Here is a 15,300-nt window from a genome sequence, read left to right as displayed (position 1 = left end):
GTCCGCAAAGGGAAAAGCTGTGTTGTTTGCTGAAGACTGAGTGTCCTGGTCGGGGCTGTGTCTCTGACCTCTCCTGCTGGCTGCAGGAGTTTGCTGTGACCCTCCTGGGAGATCCTGGCCTCCTGGGGTGGGGGGTGGGCGCTGAGCACTCACCCGTGCTCCAGGTGACCATTCAGAGCCACATTGAGGTGCTGAGAGCCGCCGCTGGGGTCTTCCTTCTTCTGCGTAGCAAGTGCTTCCCGCAGAGCCCTGTTCTAGTTGCTGTGGGGTCTCATACAGCCCCCTGCTCTGGGAGCTCAGGTCCCAGGAGAAGGGGGCCGGGAGGCAGAAGGTGGGCGAGCACATTAGGAACTCTCCGGGCAGGGGCAGGAGGAAGGAAGAAGGTGCAGGAACTTGTAAGGGACTTCCTGTCAGTAGATGTCTGCATTCAGCAGAACCAGCCCCCCCCCCCCGGGAGAGACTGGGGGACGTGGCCTTTTCTGATACTAACTGGCATCTTTCCAGGACTCCCTACAGCTGATTTCTTGTGATAAGTTTTAGATTGATTCCACCCTGGGATAAAGGCCTAGAATTACAGTCAGGTTTGATGCACTTTTGTTTTGTGTTTCTTTGGCTTTTAAAACCCTTGTTCCCAGACGAGAACCCCCGCCCACTGGACAATGGCAAACACCAGATTAACTCACAGCTGCCAGCACTTCTCTGCCGACACAGAACTGGGTGTGGAGGCGAGGTCTGAGGCAGCGCACATGCTCTCTGGCCTGGACCATTCATCGGGGAGGGCGGGAGCCTTGGATGGGGCTGCGCCAGGCCTCGTGTTCCTGGAAGTGGGTACTGTGGCTGTCCCTGCCTTGGCGGGTCCCCCTGTGGCTGTCCGCTGTCTTGGACAGGGCCACCCCACTTATCTGGGACTCTTCTGTCTTTGGCAAGGGCTTGCTGACATGGTGGCTGCACCGTCCTGTAGTTTGTCCTGTGGATAGAATGGGGTTGGGTAGGGCACTCGGGAGGGTGGGAGGGAGGGAGAGGCTGGGACCTGCTGGGCATTTTACCCATGACACCACCCTCCTCCCTCCTTCCCTTCCAGTTTTTGGCGATTGCTGGGCGGCTGACCCCCGTCCCGCCAGAAGCTGGGAAGGTGGAGTGCTCACCGATCAGATCCGCAGCAGGCTTCGGCCTCAGTGATGAGTTGTGTGAAGAAGCGCAGGCTTCTCTTCCCTGGCTCAGGTGATGAGCACGGGTGCAGAGATGGACCTCGGTGCTCAGCTCACCTGACCTGAGAGGAGAAACAGGGACATGACGAGTGTCATGCATCTTGAGCCTCCGCGTGCCCAGGAGGGGCTCTGTCCCAAACAGAAGGTGCATAGTGCAGGCGTGGGTAAGAATAGGTCTGGTAAGGAAGCCTGTGTTTCCTGGGGTCCGAGCAGCTGGCCCTGTGAAGGTGCCCCAGCACAGTACGCAGCAGAGAGGTGCCCACTGACCTGCTTCCTCTCTGAGCTGGGGGCTGGAGGGTCAGCCTCGGAGACTGGCGCCCTCGGGCTGCTGGCCCTGCCTGACCGGCCTGGCCACTCCTCTCAGCCCTTAGTAAATTCAGCCTTACTTCTTTTTTTTTTTTTTTTAAGATGATTTATTTATTTATTTGAGAGAGAGAGAGAGAAAGAGGGAGCACGAACAGGGGGAGAGATAGAGGGAGAAGCAGGCTCCCTACTGAGCAGGGAGCCCTACGTGGGGCTCGATCCCAGGACCCTGGGTTCATGACCTGAGCCGAAGGCAGACGCCTAACCGACTGAGCCACCGAGGCGCCCCTTCAGCTTTACTTCTTATTCAAGTTCTGTTGGTCTGTTTTTAATTTGCCAGCATGTCAGAAGACACCCAAATGCTCAGTTTCCCACCATGGAAAAGAAAGTAAAGCCTGAACTGCGTGGCAGTGTGCAAGGAGAGAGTGTTCGTTAGGAGAAGGCAGCTTCTGGGACCCTGGGTGGATCAGCCTTCCCGTTGGCAGGTGTTCCTGGCACCCGTGAAGCGCCTGGCGGGTGGAGGGAAGAGCGCCGGCAGACCCCGCACTGCCTTGGAGGGCACCGAGTGGTTTTACAGGCGCGAGCCCGTGTCCTAGCAGGGAAGAACCGCTGTGGGAACACATGACCAGGAGGGGTGGTGGGTTTGTTTTTAAACAGCAGCTTTTTCTGAGACGTAATTTACGTAACGCAAATTCACCCTTTTAAAGTGTGTACTTAGTGGTTTTCAGTGTATTCACAGAGTTATTTGACTGTTAACCACGATCTAATTTTAGAATATTTTCTTCGCCCCCTGGAGAAACCTGGTCCCTGTTAGCATCCCTCCCCATTCCCCCGGCCCCTGCGCCCCCTGCCTGCTTCCGGTCGCTGCAGATGGGCCTGCTGAACAGAGTCATAGACCACATGGCCCTTCACGTCTGGCTTCTTTCTCTGAGCCTCAGGTCTTCAGGGTTCGTCCACGCCGTGGCAGGTGTCTGTGCTTCATTCCCTTATGTGACCAAATAGGATCCCATTGTGTGGCCAGACCATCATCTGTTGGTGGCTAGAACATCAGCTGTTGGTGGACCTTTGAGTTGTTTTTACCTCTTGGCTATTGGGAATGGTGCTGCTGTGAGTAATCAGGTACAAGTTTTTGTTTGAACACCTGTTTCAGTTCTTTTGGGTCTATACCCAGGCCTGGAATGGACATTCTGCACCTTTTGTCCCATTTGCTTTGACATTTGTGTGCATGCTTGTCCTCAGTCTGCGTCTTTCTGTGGATATGCCCCAGCCATGAATACTGAATTGTGTGTTTTCTTAGAAGAAGAGCATTATCTCATGTACCACGGGACAGCTCTCAGCACCAAGCAGTTCCTCCTGTCCCTTGGCCCCATAGCAGTACCCTTGCAGCATTTCCTTCTAGCAGAACGTCCTGTTGAGGGTCACATGCTGCATTGAGTTGCTTTCTCTCTTTACCCTCTCTTAATTTGGGACACTTCCTCTGCCTTTCTTTGTCTCTTTGACGTGTCGTTTTGGATCATTACCCCATCCGCATTTTGGATTTTCTGATACTTCTTCCTGTCCAGGTTGAGGTCACAATCCCAGATAGGACATGGAGACGTCGTGCACTGTTTAGGGTCCACATCTGGACCGCCCTTGCCCGTGTGAGTTCCTCGTCGGCTCTCCGTGAAGGGCCGTCCCGTCTCTGTTATGTGGTGCCTGTCTCCCCGACACAGAAGCAGCCGGCCGGCCGGATGGACGGGACGCACGAAGCCACTACAGATGTCCTGCTCCATCAGGTGTCCTGGGTTTAGCCTCCATTAGGAATTCTCGCCTGTCCCGGGCTTCGCTGAGACCGCTACAGTAGCCTCCCCCATCACCAGCCCGTGGGAGCCGTCCGCTCTCAGGCAGGCAAGGCTCACTCACTCTGTGTGACTGTACTGTGTTTGTTTATTCCAGCGTTCATTTCATGTACGTTATGTTTACTGTACTCATTGCTGGACTGGACCGTGGATTCTCATCTGTCTGTAATTGTCCTGATGCTGAATTTGGCTGGTAGGATCCCTTCCGGTAGGGCCCCGTGTCACTTTAATGGGACTCTGTCGTTCTCTTGAAGCTTTTCTTCCCTCTGGCAGAACACCACGTGCCAGGGCTCACCTTGTACTCCTGCCTGCCTGAGTTGGCCATTTCTCTGAGGAGCCTCGTTTCTTCTCAGGGGGATGGCCTGGGTGCTGCCGGGCCCGTAGCCACGCAGGCCCTTCCTGGCCTCTGGGAGCAGACGGAGCTGGCGAGCGTAAGATCACGCACGAGCACACGCCCTGTGCCGCCCTGCACATGCTCTTAGTTTAGAGATCTCGGGGTTCTCTGGACACCCCCAATTCCATCAACCCCAGGGCCCTGCCTGCCTGACCTTCTCCCTTCCACGTTGCATCTCCTGCTGTCCGCTTGGGAACAACTGGGCTCAGTGACGAACATGCTCCATTCAGAATGTGTGTAAAAGCTTCAGGACTGCTTCACCCATACCACCAGACGAGAGGGCACGTCCCAGGGAGGCTGTAGTGGCCCAAATGCCTCCACCCCTCCCAGGGGGATGCAGGGTCTGGGAAGTGTCACCCTCATAATCAAGAGTTAATTATTAAGCACAAAGAAAATTATTAAGTCCTATTCGGTGCTAGCACCAGTGGGTTTTGTGTGCTTACAGCTCCGTACTTTTGAGCTCTTGGTGGGTTTACAGAGCATCAGTGCCTGGGAGAGCCAGGCTACCAGGAAACAGCAAGGCAACCAAATGCCTTGATTTTATCTTGTGGTGTTCCTGACAAAATAATTAAATCAGCCTCTGCTCTCAGGCAAATGCTTCTGAGAATGGCCTGCGTTTGAATGGGCCAGGCAGCCTGCACACACAGGCTCCGTCGTCTCTGACGCAGGCTCTAGGGTCTCGGGCTCAGAGAAGACTCCAGAGGCCGCCTGTCCAGCCTGGGCTAAGAATTCCTTTCTGTTGAGTCAGGATCTCTACCTTGCACTTGCCCTTCTAGTGACCGTCCAGTGGACTCTCTGGGGGAGTTCTGCTGCCAGTTTACACATCAGGAGATGGGCTTCGAAAGGTTAGAGGTAGGAGCTGTGTCTGGCCCTGTTGGACCTGTGCCCCGGGCAAGCACCAGCTGTGAAAGACCTGCTGGTGAGGCCGTTCAGGAGCAGGAGATGGCTGATGAGTGCAGGGCTGGCCTTTTCCAGCTCTCACAGCCATGTCCGCCATGTGGATGGCAGCCCATGTGGAGGGCTGCCTGGGGATAGGAGGTCCCTGCCCTTGACCGGTGCTTTGGGGCTTTGGCCAGGCACGGTTCCTGCCCAGACGTCTTTGGAGGGGCTCTCCATTCCACTCCTTCCTGCCCAGAACGTCCCGTCTGGTGCACCTTTGGGAAAGGATTGAGCCTGTGACCCTGATTGACCTCTTGATCCCCGAGTGCTGTAGAGGAAGGGACGTGGGCTTTGGAGACATAGGCTGTGGGTCAGTTCCTGGCTACCTCATTACCATTCAAGATTTCAAGCAGTTCAGGACTCTGAGTAATGGGGACAGTGTGTGCCTCATGGGTTTATTGGAAGGATCAGAGGGCAGGCCTGATTCCCTGATGTGCTGTCTGCCTCCCCACTCTTTCTCAAGAGCTACAGCTAAACAGCCTGGGTCTCCAGGCTCTGTGTAGTCTTCAGACACCTCCCTGCCACCGCTTTTCACACTGGGAATGGTGCATGTGTTTGATGAACGCTTGCACATAGTCAGATGCTCGCGGCTGGGCTGCCAGTCTGTGCATCCGCTCTGCAACTTGGAGTTGTCAGCACTGAAGTCAAAGGGGGGGCTTGGTAAGGAGCAGGGTTTGCAGGCCGGGTCCTTGGGCGTGGCCATCTGCTCTGACCAGGCCCTGGGCTGGGGCAGAGCCCATCCTGAGAAGCTGTCCCACGGGGGACTCAGCGGATGTGTGAGGGAAGGCATCTTAGAACCTCTCCTGGCGTTTATAGGATGAGGTGCATCAATGCGGTGTCTGTACCCCGCGTAGACTCGTGGCTTTGGAGGTTCTGGGGAGGCAGAGGGTGGAAGGAGGACTCTTCCTTGGGAGGTGCCCCCCTCACCTCGGCTGCAGGGTGGGTGTCCTGTGACAGCGCCGCGGGCGAGCTCGCGCGGCCACCCGGCAGCGGTATTCCCCACACCAGAGCTCCCAGTGCGTGGGAACCGTCCTCAGCAGCCGGTGGGTCGTCCGTTCCTGCAACGGGGATGTTTATTTGGAAAGCAAGTCTGGAGTGGGACTTGGGTGCTGGAGATGGCATCTCTGCAGGGTCACAGTTGGTCGGCGCAAATATTTACTTGGGACGGACGCTCTCTTTCTTGAAGATTTGCACCCATAAAAACCACTGAAACTTCAAATGGCTCATTTCCCTATTACCTAAACATTGTCTCGCCTCTCCCGCAGGAAGCCCTGCCTGTGTGAGAATCCTTGAGGGCCCCCTGTTCTGGGGACGTGGGCCCCCTGAGTGGAGCGTATGGGGCAGGAGGAGTGGGGTTCACTTTTTTTTTTTTTTAAGATTTTTTTTTTTTTTTTAATTAATTTATTTGAGAGAGAGAATGAGATAGAGAGAGCGCATGAGACGGGGGAGGGTCAGAGGGAGAAGCAGACTCCCCGCTGAGCAGGGAGCCCGATGCAGGACTCGATCCCAGGACTCCAGGATCATGACCTGAGCCGAAGGCAGCCGCTCAACCAACTGAGCCACCCAGGTGCCGAGTGGGGTTCACTTTGATCCCGCCTCAGCCCACATTGGAGGCCAGGGCTCCCCAGTCTCAGCCCAAAAGGGAGACCAGGGGTCCCCAGTCTTAGCCCACATTAGAGGCTGGCACCCCCAGCCCCAGCCCACACTGGAGGGCAGGGCCCCCAGCTGGCCTGTCCTGGAGGACAGAAGCCCCTCTGCCCCCCAGCTGCCTCGCGAGCACTCTGAGCTACTGCAGGCACCGTACCTGGTGCTGATAGGACAGAGCCTTCTGGAAGAACCAGGGCCTGTGGTGCATCTCCGTGATGCCTGCTCTGGCACGCAGGGTTGTGCAGCAGAGTCAGACATCTTGGAGATGCCAGGTGCGTGCTGCTGGCTGGGTTTAGACGTTGGTCCTATGAGGGAGCTCTGGCTGGGTCCTGAGCTTAGTGACGCCAGGGACGGGCATCCTTGTGAGGAGAGACTGGTTCTGCTGCTGAGGCTCAAGGACCCCCACCCTGCTGCGCCCCCCCCCCACCTCCTGCCACTGCAGCGAACAACTCAGAGAAGTGAGAATCAGGACGTGACTATGTTTTATTGAGAAAGGCTGGACGTTCTTAGCAATCACTAGTTTTTCTTTTGTACGTTTTAAGGAAAACTGTATACATTGCCGTCATCTTCGTCCCCACTGTTATTCTCAGAGGCCCACTTTCTCCCCAGCCTGTACCCCCATGGGCTCCTTCCCTGGTGGTGTAGGTGCAGAGACGCCCGCAAACAGGCAGCACTGGGCCGGCGACTCAGACAGCAGGGGGGTCTCTGGTTGCAGAAGAGCCTTCCGGCTGAGGCGGCCCGAGTGCTCAGGGTCACGCAGTTGCTGTCGGCGAGGGGCCGCTCTGAGGGGTGTGCCTGGGAGAAGCGCTTCTCCATTCCCCTCTAACTCGAGTGCGCTTGTTAGTACGCATAATAAACCATAGGCCACAGACGTGGGAGATGGACCACAGTATCCAGTTCAGATCCGCTGAGTGTGTTCTGTCTCCCAAGGGTGCCAGATTTATGGCAGATCGACCTTGAAACTAAGGTCTTGCCTCCAGAATGTCTCCTTGGTTTTGCTTTCATTGGCCAACATGAGAAACATCCTTTGTTGTGGGGCACAGTGTGTGCAGAGTGGCCCCCATGCCCGGCGCCTGCTCACGCCAGCCCCATGCCCCGCAGCCGTGATGTGGGTGGGGAGCCCCAGTGCTGTGTGCTCGGCCCAAAGTCAGGGTGGCTTGCAGGGTGGGCTCCTCAGAGCCCACGTGTGCCCACAGCTGGGGCACAGGCGGGCTGGCAAGTTCTGACCGGGCTCAGGGCACGGTGTGGCCTAGCCCTTCCTCCTGCCTTGCCCTGGGGTGACACAGTGTTGGGCCTGTGCTGACACCGCTCGGCCGCCTCTATACGGCGCTGCTGAACTTCACATCCGACGGCTCGGTGCTGTCTGGGATGACTGCCTTCAGGGCAGCATGGCAGAAACGGTTCAGAGCTGACATGTTGGTTTTCTGCTCAATGTACAGCCTCAGTTTGTCCCGAAAAGTCTCTCCCAGAAAGCTGTAGATGAGGGGGTTCAGACAGCTGTTGGAGAAAGCCGCCAGGTTGACGATGTGGCCAGTTAGCGGGTAGGCGTGGCGGAAAGACTGGGTGCAGGGAGCAGCTCCTGGCTGTGTGCGCTGCAGCAGGTGGACGCTGATGAAGACGTTCTCTGGCAACCAGCAGATGAAGAACACGAGGACCACTGCGAAGATCATGCGGAGGGCTTTCTGCCTCCTCGGGCGCAGGCCTCGGTGTTTGTGAGCTTTGATGAGCACCCGGACGATGAGCGAGTAGCACAGGCCGATGATGGCGAAGGGGATGATGAAACCCAAGGTGACTTCCAGCCACTGGATCTCCTTGACGTCTGCAAAGCAGAAGCAGACCTCCTCCGTGTGCTGCAGGTGCACTGCGGTGAAGGGCACCAGCGTGGCAGAGACAGAGGCCATCCAGATGAGGCCGCAGCTCAGCCTGGCGTGGTGCTTGGTGCGGAACAGGCTGGAGCGCATGGCCTTGGCCAGGGCGATGTACCGGTCAAAGCTCATCCACGTGAGGAAGAAGATGCTGCTGTACATGTTGATCTGGAGGAAGAGGGACATGAAGGTGCACAGCACAGTGATGTCGTAGTACTGCTCGTCCAGGTTGAACACCTCAATCAGGGAGTCGGCCACCAGGATGAGGTCAGCCGCCGCCAGGTTGATGAAGTACAAGTCCGGGATTGTCATCTTTTCCCGGAAGCTGATGTTCACCACCAGTATCAGGATGTTCCCCACGAAACCGATGGGGAAGAGGAAGATGGTGTACAGGCAGGAGAGGAAAAGCCCAATCACGTACTGCTGGTGCTCGGAGAGCTCTCCTGTCTGGTTCGCCAGGACGGTGCCAGTGAGTGCGCGGGACAGGTTGAGCTCTGGGGGGGTGCTGTTGGAGGTGCTGGGGTGCGTCTCCATGCCCAAGACGGGCACTGGGGAAGTCACGTCCATATCCCCAGATGCACAGCTTTCACGGTTTGCCGCACAGCTCACTGAAATCCAACTTAAACGATAAATCCATCTCTAGAAAGAAAGGTGATGCTCTTTGAAGTGAGCCAGATGTTTGTAAGAGCAGAACTCATCACAGGCACCACCGGAAGCAGTGTGGGTCTGTTTTGCAGAAAGCTGAGCAAATGGAGAAGGTTATCCATGTCCACACCGCGAGTGACTCTTTTTCTGGGCGTCTGCTGGGTGTCGACTACTGTGTTCAGCGCCCACCGGATGGCGCTCACTACCTGCGCACCTGAGAGAAGCATACAGAACAGGAGTAAGTCTTTGGTTCAAGTCTCTACGGCTTTCTGATGGCTTTCTGATGAGGACGGTCTCTGCAGCAGATGGCCACAGGGTGACGGCAGGCACATGCGTGTGAAGGGAAGGCTGGGACTTGAGGTCCTTAGTGTCTTGGAGAGATGGTTGTCACTGAGCTGGGGAAGAAGAATTAAGTATAGAAAATGCCCCGTTTTCTGTCCCCAGGGCTCCCGGGCCGCTCAGTCTGACTGGAGCCTGGACTGTGAGTCATCCTAATGCGCGGTGGACGCCTATTTTTTAAAATAGTTGAATAGCAGGCTTATGAAGTAACATGGCTGTTGGGTATGGAAATCTCAGGAAAAGTACTATTTGCCAGCAGAGGAAATAAAATTTATTTCAGCAGCTGTTGGAAAGAGAACTAAGATGGGAAGGGAAAAACCCAGCTTCTCTGAAGATAGTAGACCCAGAATGCTTCGTGGAAACTGGAGCAGAATCTCTTACAATAAAGCAGATAAAAGAAATCTAGTTTGTTTTTTGGTTTTGTTTTTTTTTGCTAACCTAAGCTTGGGTGCCCCAAATGAAACTTTTTTCATGATACGAAATGAAAGAGAAAAAATCATAAAAATGGTACTGGCTTTAGTAAATATTTATCCAATGTTTTCATAAATTATTGTAAAATCTAATATATTTTTGTAATGTTTGTAACCTAGAAGCTGGGGGAAAAAAAAGCCTGAGCAAAGCCCTTTAGACCTTTGCTCTGACAGGTCTAGCCTACGGGGCCGTCCACCACGCCTGGCTCATCCGCGGTCTTGACAGGCAAGTCAGCCAGGGTTCGCTGGGCAGCCGCGGTGGTATTTGGGCCGTCACAGCTGGGGAGGGGTGCCCTTGCATCGAGGGGGGGCCCGCCACAGAGGATGAGAGAGACCCCAAGGAAGCCGACCTGGCACATTAAAATGGACTTGAATTGTTTTTCTGTTGAGAGTTCTTGTTCTACCCTGTGAGATCATTAGGAGTCATTTTTGAAGTGTTGCCAAACCAGACTAGACATTTATTGAACAACTGCTTGAAAATACTGCTTAAAAAAAAAAAAGGGCAGAAAAGCAAAAAAACATAAATCACAGCCTTAGGGTCAGTTATTATTTAAAAAATATTCAGTAAGCTTTGCTTAGCGGTGATGATAAGTTTATTAGTTATTTTGCATTTTTTTATTCATCTTTAGTAGATAGTACCAATTTGAACCACATAAATGTCATTGTTCCCAGATACTATCTGTAACGTTTAAAGCCTCTGTTTTTAATTTCTTTGTAAAGAGTGCTGCGAGTGCTTGTTTTGCTCTCTAAATGTGGAAACTTGGGGCCGTTTCTGATGCTTCCAGAGGAAAGCTTGAAGGTGAGGGAGCCCACCACGCACACTCGTCCTGTTCCTGTGTTTGTCAAGATAGGCCGTGTGGAAAGAGTTTTAAAGCAAGTCCTGCACTTCTTTCCCATGTACCTGAGTCTTTTGATCCTTGGCAAATACTGCTATTTCATAGCGGCCTAGAACCGACACAGGAAGTAGGGTGCATTTCCTACCGCCACAGCACCCTCCTGAGTGTTGACCATGAATTTATAAAGATGAGCATGAAACAGTTTGGTATCGTTTTGTTTCACGTTTCCACTGCTTGTCTAGTTCTAGAAAACTAAAACCACATTTGTCAAATCTACCGGGTGTGTATCTTTGTGAAGGAATACTAATCCGCCCAGACGTGTGGCTTGGGCGAGTGTTTTCATTGAGTGACTGAAGAGTGGTACTGTAGACAGCCGTCTGATTGTCCTAATGCGAGACAGCCCCTTGCTTGAGCGAAATACAGCAGAATACTGGGTATTATTCTCGGCGTGCGTTACAGAAAGAACCTCTGTGCATAAGCCTCCCCGACTACAGTCACGCTGAGCTTGTGAGAGCCATGTCTGGGTTCTTATGTGGAGGAGGGGGTCTGTAGCCTCAACGCCCCTCTCGCCAGAGCGTGGCCTGTGTGTCCACGTCTGCATCCAGCTGCAAGCATAACATGCGGCACTTTACCCGAGACCACTGAGCCAGGTCCGCCCGGCGGTCTCCATCGCCCCCAACGCAGAACCAGGAACCCAGCATGGAGACTCACCTGCGCCGCAGCCAGCCACCCCAACTTGGGCCGGTTCTGAGCAGACCCTTCCCCCGTCCCTTGGAAGGCTTGTCAGCCAGCCTCTGCAAACGTGCTCACGGCAGGCTGGAGGCGCAGCTGCAGCTCTCCCTCGGGTGGTGGGGATTCTGAACTTGCTTCCACCCGTCGAAGAATGCCGGAGCGGTGGTCCTGGGGAGGGAGGCCTGGTGCACGAGGCTGACCTGCCAGAATGCCGGTCATTGCTCCGGACACCGGGGCACTGCAGGCTTTATAGGCTTCCCAGGGCCGCCCATTGTGCTCTGCACCGCTGGACGGCCTCCTGAGAAGGCCAGCATTAACCATTTTTTTGCTGGCCTTTTTTCTCCCATACTGTGGCAATGAGCTCGGTCCCACTACACATTTTTATGGAAGTTTCCCGATTTAACTGCTTTTCTTCACCCACTGATACAATTTTTTTTAAGCGTGAAAGCATTGGAAGTAGGTCTTGTGTACCTTTCAGATGATGACCCGTCGTCATTTGTTGGAACTGAAATGGTCTTGCTTGTTTTTAAAACTAAGCACTGGATTTCCTAAGCCTAGAGAGTACTGTACTAATTATACTTAGAGAATTTAACCTAGGACTTTCACAAAAGCATTTCCAGAAAGAAATTTAAACCCCAGAAATAGCAGGTATTTGGGGCAAGTCCATTAGGAATCAGAGTTGTTTTTCTGCTCTCAGTGTTAGTCATGTCGCAGCGCTCCCCTTCCCTTTGCTCCTGAAACCGCCTGCGTGCACCTGTCCAGCAGGCGTTGGTGACCGACCCGAGAGGCCCCCTCCTCTTCCTCCCCGCCTCGGCCGCGACTCTTGTGCGCTCGGGGTGGACTTAGTCCCAGTCCCAGGGACCCCCGGTGCCTGACCGTCCTGCAGGCAGCTGCTGTCTCCTACCGCACCGGCGGGGGTTGGGATTCACCATCGCCTGGGAGAAAGGCCGGCGGAGTCTGCACATCTGCGGGACCTGCTTGCGCCACGTTGTGCGGTGTTCGTGGACATCACCACATTTCAGTGGGTCTCATACCTTCCTCTTAGTGACTTTTTGAAGCTGTGAGATTGAACTGAGCGTGATCTTTTGTATTACTGAGTGTGAATAAAGCAGATGGCCGCTGCGTTGGCAGCATGGGGGCCAGCATGTTCCCCCCCGAGAGGACAGAGGCTGGTTCCAGGCTGGGAGTGGAGGCGTCTGGTCGGACGAGGGCGCGTCGGGCACGGGGTGCCCCTCCGGTTACGGGCGCCGCAGGCGGCCCGTGTGGTCCCTGCAAGCTTTCTGTTTTGTCAGGAGCCTGTGAGCTCGAAGGTATTCTGGAGGGTAATAATCTAACATCTTTCAGATTCGTGTTTTTTTTTTCTTTTTTTTTTTTTTTTTTTAAAGATTTTATTTATTCATTCGACAGAGAGAGACACAGCGAGAGAGGGAACACAAGCAGGGGGAGTGGGAGAGGGAGAAGCAGGCTTCCCGCTGAGCAGGGAGCCCGATGCGGGGCTCGATCCCAGGACCCTGGGATCATGACCTGAGCCGAAGGCAGACGCTTAACGACTGAGCCACCCAGGCGCCCTCAGATTCGTGTTTTATACACATATTTTTCAACAGAAAATACTATGTTAAATTTTTTGTGGAAAAATACTAACATCAGTGTTCTTTCCAGCTTTAGAATCCAGACGTAATTCTAAACTGTTAGCCTTTTCAAGTTCTGAATGACATGGTAATGTGAACGAGGCCCTAACGATGCCCGAGGACACCATTTTGAAAGAAGTGAGTCATGAGAAAGTACAACTTCCTCTTGTGTTAAAAAAAAAAATAAAAATCCGAACCTTGAAATAGCCAAGACATGCCACGTAAAAATAGCCTCTGCCTACTCACCCCGGCCCGTGGCCGCAGCCCCTGCGGTCCCGGTGGCCGAGGAGCTTCCAGCGGCTCCCGACGCGCCACCCCTGCGTCTCCCGCTGAGGTCGCTCCGGGACGGCTGGCGGGCCGATGTTGTGCGGAAGGCGTGGCATCGGCTGCTGAGGGCTGCCAGGTGTCAGCACTGGGTGGCTAGTAAGCTGTCAGCCCTCACACGACTAGCTCGCGTAAGGCACAGGACCCCGCTGGTAGGGATTTCAGTCCATGCGCCTGAGCCCGGGGATGGGAACATCCTGCAGACGTCTCTGTCAAGCGTAAAGACCTCCTGTAAAGTTTAAAATCCACCCTTCAGTGAGCGTTTACTCACGCTAGGCTCTGTTTGCTACGCGCGTTATATCCGCTGGCTCATGCCACCCTCACTGAGCACCCTGGCACGTCAGGGCTGCTCCTGTCCTGCCGCACGGGTGAGAAGCCTGAGCTCAGGGGCATTTGCCCCAGGCCTCGGTCTGGCTGACTCTGGCCCACGGTCCTTGTCCTCACACTGAGCGCTTCCCACGTGGCCAGTCCTCTTGTAACAAGGTTGTCTCCATGCTGAATTGGACTTCATAGATTTTTGTCCATCCCCAGAATCGGATGACGGGGAAACTTCAGAGGGAATCCAGTCTGATTGGCGTTTAGTTAAATTTGCAAATGGAGTCCGATAATGGGTAACGCATAGAGAGCAGACATGCGGTAAAGCCGGGAGGTCTGCCTGAATGAGGGCCCCCAGAAGCCTCACCCTCATCCCCAGCTGCTCCAGGCCTGGCGCTGCCTGTGTGTCGCCGTTGAACCTCCCTGTGTCATCCCTGCCACCCCTGCTCTTCTGTAGCGGAGAATTGTCCCCCTGCCTGTGGAGGCGGCGCCCTGGCGGGAGCAAGCCCAATCTCTGAACCGCCAGGTTCCATTTTCTCCCTCTGCAGTCGGCTGCCCCGGGGCCCTCGGTAGAGTGGGGGCGCGTGGGCTTGTGCTCATGGAGCTACGTGATGCCCGTAGAACAGCTGTAGGGCACCCGGTCACCCGGCGTCTCTGCTGTGCTTGTCCCACGGTGCGTGCACCACCCTTCACCAGGACGGCCTGGTTAGCAAGACGTGGGCCGAGTCCCAGGCAGCTGGGCTCCTGTGTCCTTTGGGTGCATCGCAGGGAGAGAGCATATCAGTCCCAGTGTTGTAGGCTCATGACTGAGGCCCCGGGGGATGTGGGTGCCACGCTTTGGAGTCCGCCTGGCCTGTGTGGTGCTTATGGGAGGGGAAGCTCATGGGCACCACGGTGGTCCCACACTTGAGGGGCAACACCGCAAACGCAGCCTTTCGTGCCTTGTCTCTGATTATCCCGAGTGGGGGGAAGCAGAGAGCCCCTGCCCCTGCGTTCTTTACAAAGCACTCTGTGGGCTTCGTGCTCACACCCACCCTAAGCATCCAGGCCAGCACCACCTGCTATGAAGACAGAGGCCAGGACCCAGAGAGGGGATGGGAACGTGCTTACCTTGGGGAAGCGTGTGTGATGGGCGTCCTGCATCCTCTTTGTTGGCTGCAGGCTGGCCTAAGGAGGTGTGTGCTGTTAGGGAATACTGTAGGCCCCCAGTGGGTAGCCGTTGGCCGGGGCCAAGTGTCAGAACTTCTAATTCTGAGTGTGTGTGTGTGTGGGGGGGGGCCTGGAAGCCGGCCTGGGGAGTGCAGGGGCGACCACCAGGCAGTTCCTTCCACGTGAGCTCTGCAGATGCAGCCCGGAGCCTGTGCGGGCAGGCGTGCACACGTCAGCGCTGTCCTCCCCTCCTCTCTGGGGCCGTGGGTCAGATCCGAGCGGCAGTCCCGTGTGCATGCGGACCGTGGTGTGCCAAACAGCCGCCGTCTGCCCTGTGTGAAGCTGTTCCCTAGAGAAGCATGGACGGCCTTCTGCAGACCCGCCCTCCGGCCTTTTCTGTCACGGGCAGGGATGTCGAGTGTTCAGGGGCCTCAGCATCCGCGCACCTTCGCACCCACTCACCCTGGGGTGTTTCATGACACCATAAAAGAGCCGTCCCCGTGGTTTCACTTGTGTTGACTTTTTGGGCAGCTGGGCTCCTCTCAGCCGTTGCCTGGAGCTTTCTGGACATTTCCTCTAATTCTCTGAGAGCGATGTGCCAGTTGCACCCAGAACACCGTGTGTGTGGCCCGCAGAAGTGCGGGCGGATGGCGCGTACCAGGCTCTGC

General features: G+C 55.2%; 2 protein-coding genes across 11 annotated transcripts in view; one reads left to right on the top strand and one right to left on the bottom strand.

The window, feature by feature from the left end:
• Positions 1-15,300, top strand: part of CHLSN (cholesin) — a 133,104-nt gene that overhangs the window by 36,086 nt on the left and 81,718 nt on the right. The gene's annotated exons all lie outside the window — the stretch shown is intronic.
• GPER1 (G protein-coupled estrogen receptor 1) lies at positions 6,795-11,477 on the bottom strand. 2 transcript variants are annotated; one of them, XM_036105581.2, is made up of 2 exons: positions 11,196-11,477; positions 6,795-9,234 (listed from the first exon to the last, which is right to left on the bottom strand). In XM_036105581.2, the coding sequence occupies exon 2, from the start codon at positions 8,759-8,761 to the stop codon at positions 7,649-7,651; it is 1,113 nt and encodes a 370-aa protein (XP_035961474.1). In that variant the 5' UTR covers positions 8,762-9,234; positions 11,196-11,477; the 3' UTR covers positions 6,795-7,648. The 2 variants fall into 2 exon arrangements, with proteins under 2 accessions (XP_035961474.1, XP_035961475.1); XM_036105582.2 differs by having other exon boundaries at positions 6,795-9,053.

The sequence above is a fragment of the Halichoerus grypus genome, chromosome 6, assembly GCF_964656455.1.
Source record: "Halichoerus grypus chromosome 6, mHalGry1.hap1.1, whole genome shotgun sequence".
NCBI classification, from domain to species: Eukaryota; Metazoa; Chordata; class Mammalia; order Carnivora; family Phocidae; genus Halichoerus; species Halichoerus grypus.
The sequence above is the reverse complement of the archived record's forward strand: the minus strand, read 5'-3'. Positions and strand labels throughout refer to the sequence as shown.

Coding starts and splice junctions, on each gene's coding strand:
- GPER1 (XM_036105581.2), bottom strand. CDS start 8,761: ATGGACGTGACTTCCCCAGTGCCCGTCTTGGGCATGGAGACGCACCCC.